Source organism: Danio rerio, chromosome 5 (assembly GCF_049306965.1).
Source record: "Danio rerio strain Tuebingen ecotype United States chromosome 5, GRCz12tu, whole genome shotgun sequence".
In the NCBI taxonomy this organism is placed as follows: domain Eukaryota; kingdom Metazoa; phylum Chordata; class Actinopteri; order Cypriniformes; family Danionidae; genus Danio; species Danio rerio.
In genome coordinates this window covers 19,662,727-19,689,334 of record NC_133180.1, presented here as the reverse complement: position 1 = coordinate 19,689,334, position 26,608 = coordinate 19,662,727, and the positions used below count along the sequence as shown (strand labels likewise).

At 37.9% G+C, this 26,608-nt stretch overlaps 1 protein-coding gene across 6 annotated transcripts; it reads left to right on the top strand.

The window, feature by feature from the left end:
• ankle2 (ankyrin repeat and LEM domain containing 2) lies at nucleotides 1-23,288 on the top strand. Of its 6 annotated transcripts, none has more exons than XR_012405970.1 (14): nucleotides 1-298; nucleotides 6,317-6,763; nucleotides 9,443-9,637; nucleotides 9,838-10,031; nucleotides 12,156-12,344; nucleotides 14,000-14,122; nucleotides 14,213-14,285; nucleotides 14,375-14,544; nucleotides 14,639-14,745; nucleotides 14,879-15,069; nucleotides 15,377-16,211; nucleotides 17,833-17,964; nucleotides 19,033-21,378; nucleotides 21,575-23,288. XR_012405970.1 is itself a non-coding variant. In XM_073950504.1 (13 exons), the coding sequence occupies exons 2-13, from the start codon at nucleotides 6,337-6,339 to the stop codon at nucleotides 19,280-19,282; spliced, it is 2,838 nt and encodes a 945-aa protein (XP_073806605.1). In that variant the 5' UTR covers nucleotides 1-298; nucleotides 6,317-6,336; the 3' UTR covers nucleotides 19,283-23,288. The 6 variants fall into 6 exon arrangements, 4 of the variants coding, with proteins under 4 accessions (XP_073806605.1, XP_005165137.1, XP_073806604.1 ...); XR_012405971.1 differs by lacking the exon at nucleotides 1-298 and adding an exon at nucleotides 1,127-1,264 and having other exon boundaries at nucleotides 21,581-23,288; XM_073950504.1 differs by having other exon boundaries at nucleotides 15,425-16,211; nucleotides 19,033-23,288.
• The last annotated feature ends 3,320 nt before the right edge of the window (nucleotides 23,289-26,608 follow it).

Sequence of the window (26,608 nt, the reverse complement as noted above, 5' to 3'; positions counted from 1 at the left end):
GCTGAAACCCGTTCAACTGCAAACCATGATTCGTCGAGTAAAAGAGACTTCCGGGAGGCACATTTTCTCAGACGTTACTTTGAAACAACTAGCGTGGTTTGTTTTAGCCTCCTATTTCCACTTGTGCTTTCCTCTCGCTGTTCATGTGTAGAAAAGGCGGTTGTCGAGCGCGAGATATTTAGCTGCCAGAATAAATGTCAGCTCGCATGGCTGTATGGAAAGTAAGCATGTAAGGAGCTCTTTGGTCTGGAGCTCATGTCCACCTGCAGCCTCCAAAAATTTGCAGAAACAAGCTGAGGTAATATATCAACTTCTCTTATTAGGCTAATAACTTAACATCCCCCACACACATAGCAGAGTCCAATGTGTCATTGTTAAATACCACGTGATGAGGTCATAATTTATTGTTAATTGCTATTTTGTTGGTTGTCATTAACACAGATTTGACTTCATATGAGTTAAAGCTGATGATAAGTTGTCATGTGAATCGGTTCTTTCGAACAATTCGTTTCAAACAATTGTCATTTTTTCATTACTACATTTATGACATAACTGGGTCTCATTACACCGAATGTTTATTAATAAATGTCTATAATGCACAAAGTTATGTAAAAAATGTTTCATAGTAAATAATTACAAGAAGTACATTTGTATTATTTTTTTTACAGATCTGCAGTTTTACAAAATAACATAAGGACTGTTTATACTTATTAATTAATCTCTTTATTCTTTTTTGTAGATAAGATAAGTGGATACACTTACATTTTTAGCTTAAAATTGGTTTAAATTATTCAAATTTACTGTGAATCGGTTTGCGTGATTCATAGATTCGACTCATAGCTCCATATACTCGTTTAAAATATTAAATATTATTATTACAAGTTATATATCTTACATTTCTGCAAATACTGACCCACACGGACTTGTGCATTAATTTAAAGATATCTCTTCAATCATACATCTTAACAGCAGATTTCAGACCAAAATGAATTAAGTTCGATTGAATCATTCAAACTTATTTTGTGAATCGATTCAGGTGATTCATTGAAAAGATCCACTCTACCCGGCGTTTGAAACACATGAACCTTGCCCGGCGTACTGAGTGTGCGCAGAGGGTGCCACGCGCATGCGCAAACCGAGCTGTAAACAATGCGACCCTTCCAGAGCGTCCGCGCGATTCACGCGCATATAAACGTTTAATAAATCACACATGCACATCTGCGCGTTCACAACACTAACGGCGTCACTGTTCAGCTGATAGATGGTAAGTGGTGCAAAGATGACGGGTGACAATTTTGTTACCCTTTTGTTTGGGTCTGTCATCTCCATTAATCATGTTCATGTAATATACAGACAAAAACTACAATGGATGGCAGTTTGGGCGTGACACTTCGGTCTTAATAAAGTTTCGATATGTTACGGATGTTTGTTTGCCGCACAGGGGGTGCGATTTGGAGGAGTTTAGTTTAGACGAGCCCTGTGCCTCGATTTGAGCAGCTGCACTTCATGTCTTACGTTTTTTTCGAGTCCTAACAATGCAAAGGGGCTTGATGTTGTCAGTTTAACTGCCGCGATGACGTGCCATGACGTCATGTCGTGTTTTATTCTCATCGAGGAAGTATTTTATTACAGTTCCATATATGTATCATAATGGTGCAACTTTGTTTCTGGACAGGGTGAACATTATCTTGTATGATTTAAATTTATAATAATGAAGGGGGATGTCTGAATCAATTTCTCAGATCAGTATTTACGTTTGACAGACACAATATGCTGTTTTTTTGTGTTGCTCCTGATTAACTTGGATTTAATCAGTTTATTTAGATTATTATTCCTATTTGAAATTTTTATGGTTTGTTTTTAAGTTAAACGTAACTTGCTCTGGGTTTCTAAACACGGTTTAAAGGGATAGTTCTTCCAAAAATGATAAAAGGCTGTTGATTTATTCGCCCTCAGGTCATCAAGGATGAAGGAGACTGTGGTCTTTGGTGATTCATAAACGAGTGCATAAAATATGTACTGGCAAGACAGAGTTAACCCAGTTTTTCTGAGGCTGTTGCTAAATGCATTAATATTGTAATTTATATTTAGTTCACAGTGGCGCAGTGGATAGCACGATCGCTTCACAGCAAAAAGGTTGCTGGTTTGAGCCCCGGCTGGGTCAGTTGGCATTTCTGTGTGGAGTTTGCATGTTCTCCCTGTACTTGTGTGGGTTTCCCAAAGACATGCGGTACAGGAGTATTGAATAAACTAAATTGTCTGTAGTGTATGTGTGCGAGAAAGTGTGTGTATATCCTTCCCAGTGATAGGTTGCAGCTGAAAGGGCATCCGCTGCATAAAAGATATACTGGATAAGTTGGTTTATTTCACTTTGGCGACCACGGATTAATAAAGCGACTTAGCCGAAAAGAAAATGAATGAATAATATTCAGTTTCTTGCACAGGCCAACTTTTTGCTTTATAAGTGACTTAAGTTTATCATTAGGAGCAGTGAGTGTTACATTTAATTTGCCTTTATATTATGGCTGCACAATATATCGTTTCAGCATCAATATTGCAATGTGATAATTTACAGTAGTCGCATCGTGACTTCAAAATTTTGAGTCTATTGTAATTGATCATTTACGTGTTTTTTTTTTTTTAAGTCTGTGACTTTCAGGGCTGCGCGATTCTGGCTAATAACAAGAATCGTGATTTTTTTTTAATAGAGGTAAAGTTGGTTTTATATTCGCACATTTGTTTATTTAGAAGTCTCTAGATTATTTACTATGTTACTTTGAATATTCGATCAAAATTAGCATGCAAGTATAACTTCTAAGTAACATTAGCAGTTTCTAATTGACTGTGAACAATGTTGTACTTTGATAGTCATTGGCTGCTCATATGATTTCCCTATTTAGAATTTGCAAAGAATACTTTATTGAAATTATGTTATTAATGAGAATGTATGAATATACGAATATAAAACAAATTTTAACTAATGTTGGTTAAAGTGCTATATATTTTTTATATGGACTTAAACAGTCTTTAAATTGGTCCTGGTCAATAATGCACAGTAAAGTGATGACATCAGAATACATTCATTCATTTTTTTGTCGGCTTAGTCCCTTTATTAATCCGTGGTCGCCACAGCGGAATGAATCGCCAACTTATCCTGCAAGTTTTTACGCAGCGGATGCCCTTCCAGCCGTCAACATCCACACACACATTCACAAACACACTACGGACAATTTAGCCTACCCAATTCACCTTTACCGCATGTGTTTGGACTGTGGGGGAAACCGGAGCACCCGGAGGAAACCCACGCGTAGGCAGGGAGAACATGCAAACTCCACACAGGAACACCAACTGAGCCGAGGTTCGACCCAGCGACCTTCTTGCTGTGAGGCGACAGCACTACCTACTGCGCCACTGCCTCGCCCACATCAGAATACAACTGGTCATAATTCTGAAGTTGAACTATTATGTTTGAGACATATGCGTGCCATTCGGTCATTGACAACATTAGTATACCATTTTTAACTGGCAAAATCAGACATTTATCATCATCAGATTCCCTCCTGCATTATATTAAACGTTATATTTGCTAGAGTTGTTATAGTGACACTGTTACACATTTATTCTCTCGCACACTCTGTGTTGGACATGAAAGAAAAAAAACATATCAAATGCTTGTCGTAATCATAACTTTACAATGCGATATGATCAATTAAAAGATGTCCGTGCTTTCATTTTCACTTTCATCGTCGAGTGCAGCTCATGTCATGGCTGCTGTCACCAAAGACACACATGTAAATCATACTTCACGCTTGGCTCTGAAATGATGACTCTGTGCAACAAACTGAATGTTATTTACAACTTTATTACCTGTTATTCACAGCATATGCAGGTTCTGTTAACTCATTTGCAGGAACACGTGCAGCCCTAGTGATTGTGTGAGGACTATTTAATTACCATTCTGGCAAAATAAATTGTACTGCTTGTAACTTTAATAACAATGAATATTTTAAATTATTTTTACAATGAAAACTACAAACCGTTATTTTACATTTAATTATTTAATAACCATATACCTGAATGTTGTTTGAGTACTCTGAAAACAATTAAACACTGTTTAATTCAGCTGTATCTTTTTCTTTATTGTCTTTATGCAAGCTTGTGGATTGTTCATTATATTTTATGCCCTACAGAATCCATCTGATATTATAAATTCTTTTTAAATAGAGAGATTCGTGTCATCTGGTGAAATTGGATTTTTATCGCAATGTATATAGCAGAATAACAAAATATTGCAATGTTAGATTCTTCCAATATCGTGCAGCCCTACCTTATGTTTTTGTGCCTCTCAAAGTTCCAGTTGCATTTGACCTGCCTTCTATAGCACAGTTTATGCCAAAGTAGAAAATTACTTAACGGTCACATGCATCTTGGGTGACCTAAGGTTGAGCAAATGTATTTGTCAAAATGTAATATTAAGAATATGATATAATTTATTTATTAAGTTTTTTCTTCTTCTTTAAATTAAGCTGTCCACTCTGTATGTAATCATTTATCATGTAAATTTAGTTTTTTTTAATAATTATATTTTAGGGGTTTTTTCACCTTTAATTGGGATAGAACAGTGGAGGTTACAGACAGGAAACTATTGGGAGTAGAGAGAGGGAGTAGAGAATCGAACTCGGATTGCCATGAGCACCACGGAGCTTTTTGTTGGCACACTTAACCACTAGGCTATTGGCGCCGTTTTAAATTCAGTTTTTTATAATACGTTTTTTAAAGCACTAGTAGTAGGGCTGTTCGATTTGGGGAAAATATCCAATTGCGATTTATTTCTTATTTATTTATTTATCTTTTAATTAATTGATTAATTAATTAATTATAATTTTTTTTAATTCATTAATTAATTTTAATTTATTTATTTTTTGACCTATTGCAATTTGATTTACGAATTTATTTTAAGTTTCAAACTGATTTTAATTTAAGCTTTAGCGTAATAATCTGTAAGTTGTGGCAACAATTGTGCTACAGTTTTTAAAAATGACCAGTTTTTGTTTGGTGTCTGGGACTTTGAAACCAAAATGTTCTTATATTACAAATGCTGTTTTTCTTTGATATTAATTAGTCTATTAATGCTTCTGAAGAGGCAGACGCCATAATCACACTCGTTGGCGCTTTTTCTTTTTTTAAAATTGTGGGTTCAATTGTGCAGTTCTGGGCAGAACGAAAGTGTACTCACTCAATTGGCTAGTTATAAAGACCCGGTCAGAACACACAACTTCGGCACGATTTCCTTGACATAGGGTGTCGCGGGGAGTCGTAAACAACAAATGGACGTTGTGACACAACATTTAATCGTTTCTTTTTGTGTAATGTGGCATAGTTCACGACAACCAATAGCATGTCTACAATGCATCAAGACACCATCGCAGAAAGTCTAGCATGTTTAATTTTCTGGAGCATAGCGAACTGGTTTTGAAGCACTTCACCTCAGATGTTATTCGTTATTCTTGTGTACATATATACATGTTCTAAATTGCAGCCTCTTGCGATTTAACTAATCCCAACGTTTTAAATTGCGATTTGATTTCGATTAATCACACCGCTCTAACTAGTAGCGTGAGCAAAACATAAGGGCTGCATCCAAAATCACACACTGTTTAAGTAGGCACGTTGTTTGAATAATTACTTTGCGATTATTGCATGTAGTATGAATGAATCCAGACATATTTGTCATTTTATCATGTGACCTTTCAAAAAAAGTAGTTGCTTCAATGCTGTTCACGAATTCTCACCTGTGGCCTCATGGGATATCAAGATGTCACATGCATGCTTCTGAAGTAGTGGGTCATTTGAGTACTTTTTACATGCTCTTTTGTGAGTATTGGGAATTCACACATGCTGCTTGTTTACTATTCCATTGACCTTACTCCTTAGAATCTGTTGGAATCCTATTCATTGGAATCTTTCTGGCTCGAGACGTCTGGTCTTCATCACTTCCCTTGCTTTTTAGATGTTGAAAACAGCTCGTTATGCTGCTTGATGTTGCAAACGGATATTGTCTGATTATATTACTCATCTTTTCATGAATAGTCATGAACACACTTGTTTGTAGAGCAAGTAGTTTGACCGTTTTCTGTCATTTATTATTGCTAGTCATTTCTTCCATAGTCAACTCTATCGTAAGTTGCAAAAACGAGCACACTTCCGCATTGAAGAAGGTCAATATAGTAAAGAAGAATAGGATTTAAGATGCTGTCTTGGTCAAGTGAGTTCATCAGCATGAGACAAATGTTTGTTTTGTTTTCTCTATAATCAGATAGCCGTTGCAGCAGAAGCATGGACGCTGTCCTGAGCAGGTTGAAAGGCCTCACTGCTGATGAACTGAGGGAGGAGATCATTAAAGCCAACTTGAAATGTGGCCCCATCACTGCCACGACTAGAGCCATATTTGAGCGCAAGCTTGCCAGGGCTCTAGTGGAGAGTGCTGGACTTACTGAGCCTGATGCCAGTGGTGATAACAGTGCCACGTTGGACAGGAGTGTGGTGCCATCCAGTGCCGCTTCAGCAACCCCAGATGCAATCACAGGCGAAGATGGGGATTTCGGGTACGGCATGGGCCTTAATCCACCAGAGGAAGAGGCTCTGAGTGGAACAGTGTGCGCCTGTAATGTGGAGAACACGCAGACTCCCTCTAAAACTGCACAGGTGTCACCCACCTTCTACGGAGTGTGTCCATTGTGGGAGGATGTGCTGGCTAGGAATGGTAAGCTTTTATTTCTGTTAATTTAAACATCACAAGGTCAAATATATGAGGAATAATGTTTAAAGAATGTCTTTTCTCAGGCAGTCCAACTCACTTGATATTAATTGTGTAACAACAACACAATGTATACACACATACACTTTTATTTATTTAACAACATATTAGGGATGTAACGGTATTGTAAATACCGTCATACCGCAATATTAATTTTTTTCGATATTACCGAAGTCGCATGACTCGGTAAAACTATAGGTCTTCTGAGAAAATTTGCTCAGGCGAATGAAGCGAACGGGACGTAGCTGAAACTTCATTTCCCATCAGCCCAGGCGTGGCCATAATCCTTTGCGGTCTGTTGTCGCTACAGATCCAGTAATGCGGAAATGGAGTGTGCTGCTAGTAGCGGAGATGAAAAAAAGATGGAAATGATCGAACCTAAAGCGGGTGTTGTCGCCGCGCGCGTGCTGAATAGCGGTGCTGTCGCGCGCGTTCTGATCAGCTGTGTTGTGGCGCGCGTTCTGATCAGCTGTGTTGTGGCGCGCGTATTGTAAAGCGCCGAGGGGGGGTTGAGCGCGCATATTCAAGAGAGGTGTTGTCGCGCGCCTACTGAAGGGCTGGATTGGACGGAGGTTGTGTCGCGTCGCGGGGGCACTTTTGATCGTTTTGGAAGGGCATTTTCTATCCAAGACTAAAAAGGGCATGTGCACTGCACAGGTTGAGCCCTATGTGTGCACGTGCCTGCAAGTTGGGGAATACGACTAATAACAGTCATGGGGACTGCAGAAACACAGCACACTGTTCAGATTGATGCAGACATTGACTTGTACCGCAAAGAGATCTCTATCTCACTCATGGTTTGTCTTCTCAAGTGGTGGAAAGACAATGCACAACGTTACCCACTGCTGTCAACATGGGCCAAGTCATATCTCTCTTGTCCCAGAAACCTCAGTCCCAAATGAGAGGGTTTTTTTCTGTTGCAGGGGACATTGTAAATACCCAGAGATACCAGCTTTTACCAGATTATAATTATATGATAATTTTCCTTTAAACCCATCTCTACCTAAGTGAGTGAGTGATTAAATGTTGAATGTGGTGAGTTTTCAACAATACTAAATTGAAACTTTATTTTTTTACATGGTTTAATAATTTTTTGTTATTAAAATTGAAGTTAGTGTTTCAAAGCTTACAGATAGATGGCTAATTTGTATGTCATTGACACTTTTGGCACTTTTTTGGAGTATTTTCAAAAGTTTTTTTTTCCTGTAAATGATTCAATAAATACCGTACCGTGACATTCATACCGAGGTATTACCGAACCGTGAAATTCTGATACCGTTACATCCCTACAACATATACAATATATTATTAACAATATACTGTATTGTTTATATAGTGATATACCTGTACATACAATTGTCAATTTGTATATTTTTATTCTCTATTTACTACAATCCTTTATTATCTGTGTTTTTGTCGTGTCACTGTTGTTCTGTTGCAATGTGGAATTCTGTCATGAAAACAAATTTCTCGTATCTGTAAACATACCTGGAAATAAAGCTATTTCTGATTTTCAATTAAAATAATTCAGGCTACAGTTCAAAATTTTGAGGTCGGTTGGATTTTTAAAAAAAATTTTGTTTATTATTGTTTTAGCAGAGAACATAAACAATAACATAAACAGAACAAACTAACAAAAATGGTACAAAGGCCATTTCACAATACACACAGTCGGACACAACAAATTTTGAATTAAATATAAAAAAATAATTATTTACAGACAAATGTGCAGGCTCCACAGCTAGACAAACCAATCCTACCTATAATGAGTTACAAGTCAGCATTACTGATGTAAAACATAATTGGGTTCCAGATTCTAAAAAAATATGTTTAGTTTGTTATACCAAACTATACCATATCACATTTTTTTCCCTGGGCAACTTAAGCTCCTAATCCTGGTTTCAGAGACAGGCACGTGATCTGACTTTCTATTTTGTTAAAGTATTTTCTTTGCTAATATCATACACAAATATCTCCTATATCTGAGGTGTCTCCAGGTGGCTCTGGTGACAGATCAATCCTGTATACTTATAAAAAATATAAATATATAAAATTAAAAACGTTCCACCAAAATGAACTAATAATTTGAAAGTCTTACCAAGGCTGTGAAATGAATCATTACAAGGAAACCTCTTCCAAACTTGTTTGACTCTTTTATTTGTGTTAAACACAAAGGAAGATATTTTGAAGAATGTTGGGAGCTGGTAGCCATTGACTTCCACAGTAGGAAAAAAATACTTTGGATGTAGGTGGCCATCAGTTTACAGCATACTTCTGAATATTTTCTTTTGTGTTAACAGATGAATCTCATAAAGATCTTATAAAGGTTTAGAACCATTTGAGGATAAATAAACCATCAATTTTTTTTTTTTGGTGAACTGTTTCTTTAATGCATCTTTGCAATTTATTTTAATTTAAGTATTACTTTCTTGAAATAAAAACAAGACTTGCACAAGGCATTTTAGTGTAAGTAATATGAAACAAATCATGCATTTTTAGAAATGGGTTATTTCCACTATTGTAGAGTTGTTAATAGTATAGTAAGCATTTACAGGCATGTACAGTTGACTCAGACCTGTTATGTTGGACTAAAACTGTAATTTTTCTTTTCCACTTCCTCTGCAGAGAGAGCCCATGTGTACACGGATAAGAAAGAGGCTTTGCAGGCTGTTAAAATGATGAAGGGGGCTCGGTTTAAAGCTTTCTCCAATCGTGAGGATGCTGAGAAGTTTGCCAAAGGCATTTGTGACTACTACCCTTCGCCTAGTAAAAGCACTCCCTGTGTTTCTCCTGTCAAACCCGGCCTGGTGTTTAGCAAAGGTCTAGAAAAATCTTTATTTCGGATGTAAAGCCCATTTCAGATTTTAATTAAGGTCATCATGTAAAGCAAAGTTCTTAATTCAGTTTACATTAAGATAAATGTTTATTTTAGGAAAACCATTTTCTTTTAGTTGACTAAATTTAATTCTACATGTAACGTATGCATATTCTAAAAATATCAATTTTTTTGTTAAAACTAGACCACCCTTCTATGATAGAGGCAGACACAATCAACAGGGAGAAAGCAAACAGTTTTAAGAGCCCTCGGACACAGGATTTGACAGCTAAGCTGAGGAAGGCTGTGGAAAAGGGAGACGAGTTGGGATTTACTGAGCTGGTGTGGAGCAACCCTCGCTACCTCATCGGGTCAGGAGACAACCCTACTGTAGTCCAGGTGAGAGATTTTGTACCATGATCTGTTTGGATGCTTATTTGTTGGCTCTTTTTTTCTACTTAATATAGAGATCATTACAACGTTCAAAGTCTTATTCTAAACTTTCCTGGTATCCTAATATTTGGTTATTTATGTACTAATATCAAACTTTTCCCCATTTTTCCCACCAGTCAGTGATATATTTTTCAGGGCTTCAGACTAACTTTTGCGAGCAATGGCACTGATGCCACTAAGTTTTACAGATGGTGGCACAAACACCTGGTTTGATAGTGCTGCACATGTAATATTAATTATATTACAAGTTTTTACTGTTAGCAATGCACATTTGACAGTAGCTTGATGTAGCAGGAAACGTTAGTTTGGATCCATTACAGATTTAATTTCAATAACAAAAACCACAGGAACTAAAAAAGTAACCACCTCATCATTTGTTGATCACAATGTATAACCACACGTTAGTGTTGTCAAAAATATTGATACTGAAATATTTAAAACAGTGGTTCTCAAACTGTGGTACGTGTACCACTAGTGGTACGCGGGCTTCCTTCTAGTGGTACGTGAAGGAATGAAATATGGCATGTACATGCTACATATATTTCAAAATTTATTTATTTTCAAAATGATGTATATAGTATGCCATATATGACATATAGCCTATATTTCTTAGGTAATTTGCCACATTTTTTTAACTGTGCAGAGTTTTAGCTGCTTTACTGGGCCTACTACACTACTGTATTTCAATACTGCTCATTTTGGTGGTACTTGGAGAGACAGTTTTTTTCTGAGGTGGTACTTGATGAAAAAAATTTGAGAACCACTGATTTAAAATTATACAATCTTGCTTTTGTTTAGTGTTGATGGATTTTTCTCTCTCGAACTCTCTCTTCTCACCTTCAGAGAGATGAATAATTAATGGTAATATTAAGATTTTAACACTTTTGTTTTAATCAGAAAATAAGATGAAATTAAGCTTATTATTATTAATGTTTTTGTAATTTATTCCCTTTTGGACTTAACAACTGCTGACGTACCTACTATAAGCATTATATGATTTAGTTATTTAGTTATTACTTAATTTGCATACTTTTAATGTTGCTGAATTTGTTCCCCATGGTATCAAATATTACATTGGTAAAAAAAAGTTTCAGTGCCATTTGCAATGGAAAAATAAACATCCTAAAACTTTTTATACAAATAAAAACACACAACTTTTATGACTTCTAGAGATGTACAAATTGTAAGCATCGATAGCCTAGTGGACAGTGTGGTGACGTGTGCTATAATGTTGTTGCGGTGTCCCAAGTTTGACTCCCAACTCTCAGACCTTTTCCAATCCCATCCCTTTCCAGTTTCAATTCTTTTCATCATACTGGCAGTAGTCAGGGATGGGCAAATATACATTGAAATGTATTCTAAAATAAAAAAACCTAATGCCTCGGTTTTACATGTATTAAAATAAACTACAATATACAGGAGCCAAAACAAGTATCAAATTAAGATACTGTATTTTAAAAATACTACAAAATACTTTTAAGAGGTACCATGAAATTTCTTTACAAACCTTCCATTAGGAGGGCTATTGGATCAATCCCTTCACCATTAAATTAACTTAGTGAAGTAAACAATGACCTTGCTCCCAAATCTACCCCTGCCATTTGTCTGGTATTTTGTGTGTTCCATATTTACATCCATGCACCAATTATTGACCACATCCTTCAATGTTAATACATTTTTTGCTCTGATCTTAAGGCTATACAAATAACTGAGAAAGCACCAATTAGAGAGACTTAATACAAAGTATTTTAAAAATACAAGACACTAAAGTATTTTGATACAAAATATTAAGCCCTTTTTATAAACATCATAAAATACAAATTACAAAACACTTTTGTATTTGATATACGTATTCGAAATACTTGTATTATAAATACTGCCCATCCCTGCCAGTAGTGGCACAAAACAAAATGTAGTTGCACAGCCAGGATAGAAATATTAATGAAAAAATGCTTTTAATTAGGATTATTGAAAGTTTTTGAATGCTGTTTTTTAACTACCTGAATGTTGATGTATTTGTTTACTTTATTGTACTTTTCTTATGTTCCTCTGCTGTAAATGTGACTGCAGGAGGGCTGCAGGTATAACGTAATGCATGTGGCTGCTAAAGAGAACCAGCCAGGGATTGTTCAGATCCTGTTGGACACTCTTGAGAACCCAGAATTCATGCGGCTTATGTACCCAGATGACCTGGAGAGCATGCTGCAGAAACGCATCCGCTATATCGTAGACCTGTACCTTAATACACCAGACAAAGCTGTAAGTGTTGCATTCTAATCTTTCTATGTTGCTTAACTGTTTACATATGGGTAACCTTTTAATAGATTGCTGAGTAGCAGCTTTTGCATTAGAATAAACAGAAAAAAAAATGACAGCAGTGATGAACTAATTAACTTCAGACAAAGTTCTTTTTAGTCGTCGTTTAAGACCAAAAAGAAGTTTGAAAAGGCTGAGTAACTGTATGTTGTTTTGAACCATCCAACACCCCCACACTGCAGTAGGTGGTGTTGTAAATGTGTCACTTCACTTGAGTAGACTCCTAAACACAACAACAATGGCAACTGTGAGAGAATAACAGTTTATTTGCCGTGGATAGACACCAAGTGGAACAATGTTTAGAACTTCATCTGATGTGGCATGTAGCGGTTGTGCTTATTGTCCGGAGTCTTTAAAATCTGTCAGCAAGCAATAGTACAGGTGCGGATACATCTGTACCAGCTCTGCTACTCGACCCTCCAGTTGTTTCATGTTGCTAACTTGTTGTTGTGCTGGATGTTTTTCTCCTGTATAACTCCACGATCTGTGGGAATAAGCGGACCTATGGTAGCTCAAAAGTGTTTAGGGCCAAAACTAACTTTTCCAAAAGCTTAGCTTTTGTGAGCTGCTTTAAACTGCTGAATCTAACTCAAAACAAACCTCCTTTTGGCTGGATTTGGCAATGATGTCATTTCAGTTCTTTTTTTCAATTTTGTTTATACTGGGTCTACGTATTTGGGACTTTAGTATACATCGGATCACTGACTATGTTTACATGCACATCAGTAATCTAATCTTTTGCCTTAATCTGAATAAATAATCTTAATATGATAAGGGTGTTCAAATAACTTGCACTTTGAATGTTCCGTTGATGTTCCTGTTTTACATGTTGTAGTACGCAGTTCGATTAATGTCATTACGGCACCATTCGGCGCTAGTTTCCTCTGGCGTTTCATGCAACAACAGTTCGTGTTGGTCATGGCACCATATATGTCACTTCATATTGTCCATTTTTTTACAGAATTCAAAGCATAGTCTTCGTTTCCTGCTAGAACCAAAAATGTGCTTTTTTTTTTGCTTAAAGCCGTTCTCATTTTTTTGTCATCAAACACCTGGTAAATGCTGTGTGTGTTCTGTTGCAAATTGTTGCAAAAGTACTACAAACCGGTTCGATTAAGATGTTTACATGTCTGTACTGCACTTCAATAATTAAACTAAAATATTCGATTATGATTTTAGTTGGATTAAAGTAATCAAAAATTGCTGTTTACATGGTAGACTCTTAATCAGAGTATTTTCTTAATCATATTAAAATTGGAGTGTTGGTGTCCAATGTCCATGTAAACATACTCATTGTGTGTGGATACATTTGAATGAATCCTCATTTTTTCCATGATACATTGACATCTGGTTGTTACCTTGAATGTTCTATAAGTTCAGCTGCAGATTTAAATCTTTGCAATGCTTTGTTGGGTTGCGTTTTATGAGGAGAATGCATTCAGAGACATTACCATATAAGCCAGGATTATTTTGATGCCAATGTTTGACATCTTTTGTGTCTGAAACATGCTGTTGAGTTCTAAAATCATATTTAGGCAGATGTCCTATTAAGATTTGTAACCGATTCAAAACAATAATTTATCCTTTGTGTTTCATAGGGGTTTGAGACACCTCTTCACTTCGCATGCAAGTTTGGCTGCCCAGAGGTTGTAAACATACTCTGTTCTCATCCAGACATTGACAAGAACTGCAAGAACAAGTATAACCAGAAACCCTGTGAGGTAATGCAACCATGACGCATTAAATTTCAATATGAGGATTTCATAATTTATTAAAGCTTATTTACTACTCATTGTATTGCCCTTATTTAGGTTATTTGTGAAAGAATGAAAGAAAAGGGTAAAGTTCAAGAAGTCAAACAGAAAATAAATGAATATTTAGAAGGTAAGCTGATGATATTACTTGTTGTATTTAATTTAACATGTTGATCAAGTGCATTCCATGGACTAATGCTGAATTCTGATTGGCCACAGAGCGATTGTACATCCCTTTGCTGCGAGCCACTGATAACTCCTCCCAGGCTGTGATTGGTGCTCCTTGGTCTCCTGAGCCAATGGAATCCCTTTCGCCATGGTTACCCAGAAGTCCAAAGGATCCAGTTATGGCAGTCAGGGCCTTTGCTGGACCTTTAAGTCCATCCAAAGTAAGTTTAATGTAGAATTTATAAGTATATTATTTATGTAATGGGACATAAAGACAATTCTGTGTCTGTGAGTGATCAAAATGTGGGCTTCTAGGCGGATGAGTTCAGACGAGCGTGGAAAACTCCTCCCAGAGAGCGGGCAGACCATTTTCACAACATCCTGAAGTCTGACCCGGACCGTGGAGCAGAAAGAGTTGGCAGGTTTGTTCTAAGATATGATTAAAGAATCCGAACATTACTTACATTATTCTTTACACTTATTTACATGTCCATTAGGCATTAGTATAGTGTCATTTAGCATTGATTTAGATATTTATGTCCTGTCCGTGAGCAGAGATCTGGCCCATGAACTCGGTCACCCCTGGGCAGAGTACTGGGATTTCCTGGATAGTTTTGTGGATCTGCAGTCAACTGAAGGCCTGAAAATGCTTGAAGAATACCTCAGTAAAAAGGACTTCAGGGAGCGAGCTCATGAAGAGGCTGGAGAGAATGAAACCAGCAACAGGTTTAAAACACCCTCTCCAGGTAAGACCACTGACTGCAAAACTGCAATATGGATATTGACAAAAATTTTAATACCAGTTCATATAGCATTCACGACTATCAGGAGATTTAATTAATCTTTTGATATGATGACAGATTGCTGAATGTGATCATAGTTACTGCTAGTTATAGCACAAATTAGGTATGAATAAACACTTCATGGGCAGCATGTTGGCACAATCGATAAAGTATGATAAACGTATAATGATGAAGTATTTCTGAATTAAACTGCATTCCAAGACCAAGGGATATAATTCACTTTGTAATATTGTTCTCCTTAAAATCGCAGGCAAACTGAAGAAGTTCTGTAATTCCATCTCCGTGGGGGCTTTTCTAGATGAGGGTGATGACATCAGCCTGGAGGAGATCAAGAACCGGCAGAACGCTGCTCTCACCAGTATTTCTTCTGTGTGCTCCAAAGACGGCCTGCAGGGGGCAGTAGGAGGACTGGAGTTTCACATCCTCCCAGTGTCCCACAGCGCTGACCTCATAGAAGCGGCGGCAGAGCAGGACCTGCTGCTCTCAGAGAAATCCATGATCTCCAGCAGTAAAAATGGCCTTTGCGAACAGGGCTCCGGTGATAGGACTCCAAACGGGGACAAAGTATCGCCTCGTATCTGCGGTTCCTCCAATTCCTGCATGCTGTCACCAATCTCAAACTTAATGGCAGAGTTTGAGAGGATGTCTTTGCTGGATGAGCCTGATAGGACAAACAGAGAGAGGAGGAGGAGCGGAGGGAAACGTCAGACCACAGAGCTCACCTCTGGACTGGGACGCCTTTCGCTGTCTTCTGAAGACGACTCTGTGTTTGAGAAAGACAGGACGTCTGCTTTGCGGGCAGCAGAGAATGATGGAACAGAGAGGAGAAATGAGGTGGACGTGAGGTCCAGTGCGAGTTCAGATGAGTACTTTCTGGCCAGTGAGCGGCTGGAACCTATAAACCAACAGACTATAGATACTTCAGGGTGCGAGCGCATGATCTGCGCCAGGTCAAAGTCCTGGGATCATGGGGGAAGAGACCTCAGCTCCTCGGGGTCTTCCAGCTCCTACAGATCACTCGACAGCTCTCAGGACTTCATACTGCGGACTCCTCCAAGAGTGACCAAAGGCCTCTTCATTGAAGGGTGAGAAGAGCTTGTCTGTGGTTATTATAATGTGTTTCAGTATGAAGTCTTTACTAGGGGTGTGGGAAATTACTATCTAACAGAGTATTTGTTGTTTTATTTAGAGCGGTGGTTCTGAGGTTTTAAAAATGTATTGCTATTCTCTCTTTTGAATAGATTCTGGGCTTAATTTTTAACAGCAGATGGCGCTGTATTATTTTACAACAGGGGTGTCATAACCTCAGTCCTGGAGGGCCAGTGTCCTACATATTTTAGTTACAGCCCCCACTAATAATAGTATACTAGAAGCTTCCAGGCACGTGTGTTGAAGGAAGTTGAAGCTAAACTATGCAGGACGCCCTCCAGGACTGAGTTTGGACACCCCTGTTACAAAGAGCCATGCACCCACTTCCACCCACCAAGTCTGAGTGAAATCAAAATATACAAAGTTTATTTTACTAGCTCATATTGTTATTCTTATAGTAAGTAATTAATCCATACAAGTTAATGGACTGAACAATGTGTTTGTTCTGGTAAACTTCAATTAAAGTCTGGCCATCAGCTTCTGCTTTTGGAGTGGAGGCCCTTCTGTTGACGTCAACCTGATGGCTTACATAACCTTAACCACGCCCCTTTTACCATTAGTTTGGTATTAGAGAATGATGTGCAAAATAAAGCCCCGCCCCTTTCTGAAATAGTCTAAAATAAAAGTCTCAGCAACTTCCGGTTCACGTGCATTTTAAGGCAAATTTACACTTCTGCATGAATGTCATGCAGTTGTTCTGATATTTTTTTTCCAACAGATTCCTGCTAGTAGTAATATGTCCACAGGTGCATTGGTAATTTTATAAACAGAGTTTTCTCCACTTTAGTTAAAAATTTTTGTTTTTGTCCAAATGAAAACGCAAAATCGCACTTAAATGCATCATGTTAAGAGCATGCTGAACCAACAGGAGGAGATGATGATCCTTTCATGCTGGGTTCACATATCAACTGGGGAATTAAGTATTTTCATGAGTAAACTGCATACAAGTCAATACAAACATGAGAAGAGAGATGAATTATCATCCCGTGGTGCGAATGAGGAATTTGCCTCATTCGTATCTTCCACGCTTGATGCGAACCCAGCTGTGTTGGCCAATCAGAAAGGAGAAAACATTGCACACGCTGATGTCATGAGGTGAAAATCCAGTTTTCGTATACACACAACCACAATGTACCTGGACTTTTGGAAAATTTTCAAAATTTTGCTTGGGTAAAGAAAAGTTTCAGAAAGTTTCAGTCACCTCGATACTCTGTTGTTGTTGTTGTGTGTGTGTGTGTGTGTGTGTGTGTGTGTGTGTGTGTGTGTGTGTGTGTGTGTGTGTGTGTGTGTGTGTGTGTGTGTGTGTGTGTGTGTGTGTGTGTGTGTGTGTGTGTGTGTGTGTGAAAACAGGGAAATTGCAAAGAAAAAAATTATTTTGTAAATGGCCATGTTTGTGTGGACAGTGGCCTAAAAGGATCATGTGACAATGAAGACTGGAATAAACTGAACATTTAGCTTTGCAAACATACATTTACATTTAGTTGCTACATATCTTTTTTTTTTTTTTTTTTTTTTGTTATCTAGCCTTAAACCATAATACTTTCCATTTTTATTCAGGGATTCACCCACCAAGTTGGACAGAGAGGTTTTGTCAGCTTTAGGAGTCTCGGACTTCGACCCTCTAAAGTTTCCCAGCATTCACAAATGGAAGAGCACAATTCAGACATACTCACAGTCAGAAATGCAAAGGTATGTTTGTATCTTGTTCTTTAATTCAGAGTGTATGCAATAAATTAAGAAATACTGACTGAAAAGTCAAATTTAACTTCACACAAGATGCATGCAAGTGCTTGTTTTGAATGTTTCTTCAATGCACAAAAAAATTTCAAGGAGCAGAACACTCATGACACACTGAAGACTAATGATTATTGTAATTATATTTGAAATTATATTGATAATAATTTAAATAAATTGCATATTAAAATCTTTTTAAAACAAAAATCATTGTTTGATATTTACTGTAATCTTTAGAGCTAAAAAAGAAGCTTCTTTTCTTTCAAGCTGAAAAGAAGTTTTCCTGCATGAGTAAAAAATATTTCATGATAGCGTTTAGAGAGAGAGAGAGAACTTTTAGTCATGTTTAAGTTGTCAGGAAGTGATTTAACAAGACTAAAAATAAGTATCTTAAATAATATTCAAATTATATTTCATAAGCATATAATCTTGTGAAAATAAAAAGCAGTAAAAATTACAAATTTTAGTGTTGTTGCAATTTGGGGAAACTGTAATGTTTATAATATGTTTATAAAATGTATTATTCTCATTTTAAAATGAATTAAAAATAATTCTGCTTATTTTTATTATGACAAAAATGCAATGAGTATATATTTGTGTAATCTGTCAATTATAGGTATTCTAAAAATTCTGTTACATATTATAAAATAATAATTACATTATCTGCAAAAATCTGTATCTGCAGGTCATGGTTGCCAAAAAGGAAAAATAAGAAAATTGCTGTCGAGTGTTTTTTGTGCAATAATTGCAACATTAGTAAGCATAAGATAAATCTTTCAGAAGCTTTATTTAAACACTTTATTTATAGGATTTTCCAAAAATGTGCAAATATCACACATTTTTAGTATTATTGTATATCTTGACATAGAGAGAGAAGGAAAGTAAACAACGATCCAAAAGCTTTTTAAAAATCTCACCAACCTCAAAAAGAAATTTCCATCAGTTCATCTATGACAACCCCTAACAACCCCTCTGGTGTTTAAAAATGTCTGTCCACTTAGAGGTCTGCGTTTATGTTTTCAGCTGGCTGACTCCTGCAGTGCACAAAAGCCATCTGAGGGCTCTCTCGGCCACTCCTGGCTCTCCAGTGAGCGGTTTGATGTCCCCCGTGAGCCGCTTCAGCCCAGCTCGACACATGGGCTCGCCAGACAACTGCAGTCCCGGACGCTACAGTCCAGCACACTCCACCTACAGCCCCGCTCACCCCAACTACAGCCCTGTCAGCTACATTCAACGCATCCGCCTCAAACATTTCGGAGATACTCCTATTTAACATACACTCTCCATCCCGTCCAGCCCCACCGCAAATTTCCAACTGAACCCGAAATAACAAATATAACTAAATCCAGTGCGGGCTGTTTCAGAGGATGGATCTTTTTTTTCCCGAGGAGAACGATGTTGTAACGGAAGCCATTAAAAATCTGCTCAAAATGGGCTCCTAGTGCCGCGCGAAACCGCAGACAGGATCTCGCAACAGGCCGTCCTTCAGTTTGTAAGCTCTTAGGTTCATAGAACACGGCTCAAATAATATAAATATGCACATCTCCCGGGGTTCCTCAATCATAAGATCTATATATAAATATATATATTCGGTACTTTTGTGTATGACACCTGGTGTGATGATCTGTGATGGATGTATAGACCTTTTCTATCTTATTTTGTTTTTGTTTTGTTCTTTATCTACGTGTGAGTGCGAACGTGTGCTTGAGATTTATCTGTGGATTTTCAAAACCGTATCTTTAATGGAAATGAACGATTTCCTACTTAAAAGTATTGTTCATCCAAAAAAAAAAAGAAGGAATTTGCTGATTATTTATTCACCATCAGGTCATCCATGGTGTCTTTGTGTTTTCTTCTGTAGAATATTAAATAAGATTTCTTTAACTGAAACCTCAGTCCAGGGGTGTCCAAGCTCAGTCCTGGACGGCTGGTGTTCTGCATAGTTTAGCTTTATTTAACACACCTGCCTGGAAGTTTTTGTATACCTAAAGAGCTTGATTAGCTGGTTTAGGTGTGTTTGATTAGGGTTGGAACTAAAATATGCAGGACACCGGCCCTCCAGGACCATGTTTGGGCAACCCTGCCTTAGTCCAAAGATCTCAAACTGGATTCCTAGAGCCGCAGCTCTGCACAGTTTTGCTCCAACACAGCTGATCCAACTAATCAAGCTGTTCAAGAGTACTAGACTATTCAGCAGGTGTGAGTTGGAGGTGGGTGGAGCTAAACTATGCAGAGCTGTGGTTCTCCAGGAATTAAGTTTAAGACTACTGCCTTAGTCTATAGCAGGGGTGTCCAAACTCAGTCCTAAAGGGTCGGTGTCCTTCATATTTTAATTCCAACCCCAATTAAACACACCAGAACTAATCAAGCTATTTCTTGGTATACTAGAAACTTCTGGGCAGGGGTGTTGAAGCAAGTTAAAGCTAAACTGTGCAGGAGACCAGCCCTCTTGGACCGAGTTTGAACGCCCCTGGTCTATAGGAATTAAGTTGGCACCTAAGGAGAGTCATAAAAACATATACAGACAACACAATTAATTCTGGTGACTTTTGATGATACATTGGGGTTTTATGAAGTGAAACAATCATTATGTGTAAGAACCTGAACATTATTATTATTATTATTATTATCTACTGCCTCGACATTATAGCCCATAGAATTACATAATGACATTGTTTGCATGTTAACAATGGAGAACATGTATTTTTTATCAAAATGTCACATACTTATCCATGATGCTGCAACCTATATGTAAAAACAGTAGTATAATATTTGAGTATGCATTCTCAATTAAGAGGATTGACTTGTAGTGGATTCTCAACATTTGACTAATGTCATAACACAACAGGAAGCTTGTGAAGGTCATAATGCTGTCAGTATTTAGCCCAATCGTTTTGCTTCTTAAGACTTCAATGTATTGCCTAGAGCCATGTTCATTTTGTTTTATCTATACATGTTTTTTTGGTCTCTCTAACTGCTAGTCACTCTTGACTTGGCTTTTATGAGTCACAAAATAACAACGGTTTCAGCTCAATCTTCTTTAATGATCTTCTAAAGAAAAAGTCACATCTTGGGTGGCCTGTGGGCAAGTAAATTAAAGGGTTCGTTCACCCACAATTGAAAATTCTGCTATTAATGACTCATCCTCAAGTTGTTCCAATGCCCTGAAACCTTCAATCTTCTTCAGAACACACTTGAAGATATTTTGTATGCATTCTGAGAGCTCCCTCATCCTCCATAGACAGCAATGGTCAGACTTATCCAGAAAGGTACCAAAAAACATTGTCAAAATACTATCAAGCTTCGAGATTACTTTTGTGTGCACATAAAACAAAGATAGCAACTTTATTCAACAGTTTCTTCTCTTCAGTATAGGGCTCATATTCACAAGAACATTACACTAATGCAGTGTTTCCCAACCCTGTTCGTGGAGGCACACCAACAGTACAAACTTTGGATGTCTCCCTTATCTGACCCATTATCTTCAGGTTTTGGAGACTCTGCTGATGTTCTAATTTAGGTGTGTTTGATTAGGGAGAGGTTGAAAATGTTGGTGTGCCTTCAGGAACAGGGTTGGGAAACACTGCACAAATGTATACGTGCAACTTCTTCTGAAACAAAAAGCACAGGCTCATCCGAAGTATATGTCAGCTTGAATTGAAGGTCACAATTTATTTTGATGGTCTGTTTACTGAATTTAAGTTATACTGCATCTACATGCCAGCTAATTCTCATTAGGTTGTAAGTAGACTGTTAGGTTGGGGTTAGTGTAAGTTGACATGTACATGCAAAGTTTGTGTTCTGAAGATGAACTAAAGTCTAAGGGCATTAGAATGATAAAAAGGGGAGTAATTAATACCAACGTTTTTATTTTTGTGGTGAACTAACCAACAAATAGCAGCTTTTTATCATTGGGTTTAACAGTCATTCGAAATGGGATAGAAATAAAACGATGTCACTATATCTAGAAACCCAGTGCTAAATTGAAATAATAAATATAGCTCTTTTTGCTAGTTAACCGACAGTAGCACAAAAATGCTCGTTTTAATGTGTTTTTAAGGGAAAAGAAACAAGGCATCCTGACTGCCAAAAGCTATTTTTATTCTTTAATTGGAAAAAAGAAAACTGCCTTAAATTTCTTAAAGGAAAGACCAACATCTGAATCCTAAAAGCAGGTGTTTATTAATGCATTGTTAACAACAGCCTTAGGTGTTTGGAGGGGGATTAAAAAAAGAGGAGGAGTATAGTAACGTGTGAAAATATTCCCCTTTTTTAATTCAATAAATGTGATTTATCATTTCTAAATATGTATTTGTTTGCACTTTTAATTACATTACTTTTGGAGTTTGACGCAGTTCATCGTGCACAACGGATGATACTCTGGTTTGTTTGAGAGACTTGAATCTGAAATTTGAGCATGTACAGAAAGTTGGCGATTGATCGATTGATTGATTGATAGATAATGAGTGCAGATGGCCAGTCGGATCTGTGAATGTCATAAAAGCTGTAAGACTTGATGATTGTGGATTCAGAGTGTTGTAAGTGCACTTTAAACGTGTCGGAAATTGGTGTCCTTCATCATCATCATGGTTGATATTTCAGACTCAAGGTTATAGATCATGTTTGTGCAATTCTCTCAACGGCTTTTGAGATGAATCCAATTGCCAGAACTCCAAACAATATGTGCTGAAACGGAAAAAGCTCCAGGTAGTTCAGCTTTTATTTCGTTTTAACTTGACAAATATCTCAAGGAAACGAGTCTGTGGTACTTTCAGATCATGTGAACTCTTTCTTTGGTGCCCATTATTCTCGGTGTAGTGCTGGCCTGTTGATCTTTGCTTTGTAAAGCTTTAGTGCCTTTGATTATGATCTATTTGGAAGGGCCTGTATGACATGCACTGACCACATACAAGCTGAATAGACCCCTTTTTTCGTGTGTTCCCTAGTGTAAAACGAATGGTACAGTAGCATCGGCATATGCAGTGTCTGAATACCTCTCAAATACGATTGTAAGAGAAGAAAAAAAGGTTTACAGTTTAGTTATTGCTAGTGTTGTATCAATGCCAGCCTTACTTTTCTGTTTTGTTAACTGATGCTTTGTAGTGCCAACACTGGTCAATTGAAAATGAGTTGCAGTTTATTGTCGAGAATTGAATTATTTTTGTTGTCCTGGCCTTTACGTTGCATGCATTTCTAGTCCTATTTTATTACAGTATACGTTAAAGGAAAGTATTTGATGTTCTATTGATGAACGATAAATAAAGTGCACAGTCTTGTAACTTTACTCACTTTTTCTGACTGTACAAGGAAAAAAAAAAACATTTGTGAAGGTGGTAAAATTGAACTTTGTTTTGGTACAAAGGGGACCTATTATGCAAAAAATCCCTTTTTTAAAGGGGTATAAAAGCTGTTTTATGCTTCTGCGTCGAGCGATCGGCATGACCCACACGCATGCCTTGCCTTACCTTCTGTGTGCTGTTTGTGTTGCTGTGCAGTTACACTTCCGAAACGCTAGCTTTGCAGTAAGTTATATTTTATTCCTCTGTGTCGAGTTTCTTTCCGGGTGTTTTGTTTTTCTGAACGCTGTCCTAATATACTGTACAAGTAGCTTAAACTTGGGATCTGACAGACGTGCAACAACTTTAACTATAAGATAAACATCTGAAAGTTTGGTGCTATCAAAAGTTTCCATCTAGAGCTCCTTCACAGGACTCGACACTTGTAAACACTCGCTCAGACTCGCGGCTCTCAGCACCACCCACACTCATCACCGATACCAAGCCGACCAATCACCGAGCTTGTGCTACATGTTGTTGCTATGTGTAGCTACGCCTCGTTCACATGGGCTGTCAGCATCAACGATTTCAATTCACTTTGAACGGGAGATGTTAAGTGTTGCAGAACTGAATTGTGGATCTGTCAAGCGACGCTGCTCGCTGTAGAAGTTGGAAATTTCCTAACTTTTTAAGCGCCAACAGAAGCGTCAGCCAATCATATTGCGTTATGCAAATATCCCAGCTCAGACAGTCAAGTGTATCTGTCTGCGGACTACAAGACAGGGGTGTTAGATGAAGGGGCATAACTTGCAAGTTAGAGGCATAACTTGCAGCTATCGAGATCCCATTGAACCATGCAAGATGTCACAACGAGAGGTTGTTGGCAAGATGGCATAAATACTTACCGGAGAATATTTTCATCAAATATTTACATGAGTTTTCTCCAAATTTATCCACAACCAAGACAACCAAATTTCATATATTTTTGTATTCGTTCATTTAGCAACTCCACTCTCTTCGTCTGTTTTGTCATGACAGTTAAGCCTACTCGGGGTCGCCCCCTGAGGTTGCAAATAACAGTACAATGGTGAGCGTGTCAAGTATGAAAGCCTCTGCAACTCATGGCTGTACGTTAAAAACAGTAGGTTTAGGGAAGATGTAGACTGTTATAATGATAATGGTTGGGTTTTGGGTTGTGGTAGGTAGAGACGTTAATAACTAATGGTTGGATTTAGGTGTGGAGTGGGTGTAGATGTTAATAACTGATGTACAGTGCCATCTTGCTGATAACATGGTTTGACATGGCTCCATAACTTCAAGTTATGCCCCCGAGGCCCCTTTATCTTACGCCCCTGTCTTGCAGTCCGCAGACAAACCCTACTCCAGACATTAGCCGATTGCATATTTCATTGGCTGACGCTGCTATGATGATTGCGTCAGCCCCAACTTCAGACACGCCCTCCATCAAGCATTAAGCTGCGTTCACAGTAGAGTTTGTCTGTCGTACGGCACTGCAAAAAGGGGCGGTATTAAACAAGATTATTAGACATAAAAAAATGAGCGATTGCTCCATGTTTTAAATTTCTGTCCAGAGAGTCCATGTTTTTATCCTCGATTGGTCTCCCGCAGTCAAGTGATGCGATTTTGCAGGTCAGAGTTCACCAAGCTTGAACTTTGCACTAAAGCAAACTGGGAAACTTGACGCATGACCCTGCGTTTCCGGTCTGACGCATTCGTGTGCGTATGAATGGAAGTCTATGGGAGAAAAGTCAAGTGTGACCACAGCTTTAACGCTAAACTCTTGTGTGAATCAGACGTTATTTTTTTGACATGTGCATCAGCCACGGCAAGGGCGCGAAAACTGTGCCAAACCATAAGCGTGTGCTTGAGTAGAAGTATAAATCAGCCTTAAGCACAGTTGTGTCTCAATAGGGTGTGAATATATTCAGCCTCTAGTGGTAATTTTTTATGATTACACTTGATCTGCAAAACACTTTGACATTCTCACTTTGTTCGTGTCGAAGGGGAAGCCCAGCCCATTGGCGATATTCTTTCCCTCATTAGAATAAACAGCCCTGAGTGAGCAGGAGCTGCCATTACAGTTTTATCACAGTATCTGCTTAGGATACTTTCAAAAAGAGCGATAGGAGCGCAATCGTGTTTGAATTTAAAGCGACAGTCACCAAAAAGCAGTTTCAAAAAATATTTTTGTGAGTTTTTTTTGAGCTGAATCTTCACCTACACACTCTAGGGGCAGGGGTAGGCAAACTCAGTCCTGGAGGGCCGGTGTCCTACAGACTTTAACGCCAACACTCATGTTGCGTCCCAATTCGCATACTTATATTACACCCTAAAAGTATATACTTTTTCGGGGAAGGAAAAATACATACTTTTGAGTGTGTAACAGAAGAGTATGCAAGCTTTGGGGCATATTACTTCCTTGTTACATAGATCTTTATGTTGCTTAGTTATGAGCCCTGTCAATCATCCACACATCACCCACATTTCTTTCATATTTAATTACCTACTTTATTAGAGAAGCAGCAGCAGGATAATCTGCCATTCACGAGTCTTTCATGCAGAGAAATCTTGTCAGATCTTTGGAGAATTCTGCATTCAGATGTTAATCTCCAAACACGTCTATATGTAAGTTCAGTATTGCTTTTGCAGATGAAATATAACATAGAAAACGCGATTTAAATATTTTCCAGTGGGCTTGATATTAATTGTCAGTCATACAAACATCTTTACCGAAGAGAGGCTTCGGTACTACTTGATGGTTGGTCTTACGCGTTCACTATATTTGTAGTTTATTTATACTTTTCACCAGCGTTTGTAGTTCTGATCGAATTCACGTCTAACGCGCTATGTACTGTGGCCAATATCCGCGATTAGAGTCGAAGACTATAGAATACAGGGACTGTGTTCGAGTATGGACGGTTCTACATATCGAATGTTTACCGGAAATAGTAGCTTAAACCATCCGGGAACTTTTGGCATACTCGTTACAACATACTAAAATTAGGACATACTGGTGTAGAGTTTGCATGTTTTCCTCATGTGGGTTTCCTCTGGGTGCTCCGGCATCCCCCACAAATCCAAAGACATGTGGTACAGGTGAATTGGGTAAGCTAAATTGTCTGTAGTGTGTGAGTGTGAATGAGAGTACCTAGATGTTTCCCTGTGATGGGTTGCAGCTGGAAGGGCATTCGCTGCATAAAACATATGCTGGATAAGTTGGCGGTTCATTTCGCTGTGGGGACCCCTGTTTAATAAAGAGACTAAGCTGAAAAGAAAATTAATGAAACTCTAAATGACACTAC

Excerpts from the sequence above, each read along its gene's own strand:
- ankle2 (XM_005165080.6), top strand. The coding sequence starts at position 6,337 with ATGGACGCTGTCCTGAGCAGGTTGAAAGGCCTCACTGCTGATGAACTG. Across the intron at positions 6,764-9,442 it reads GGATGTGCTGGCTAGGAATG|AGAGAGCCCATGTGTACACG; the intron begins GTAAGCTTTTAT and ends CTTCCTCTGCAG. Across the intron at positions 12,345-13,999 it reads TTAATACACCAGACAAAGCT|GGGTTTGAGACACCTCTTCA; the intron begins GTAAGTGTTGCA and ends TGTGTTTCATAG.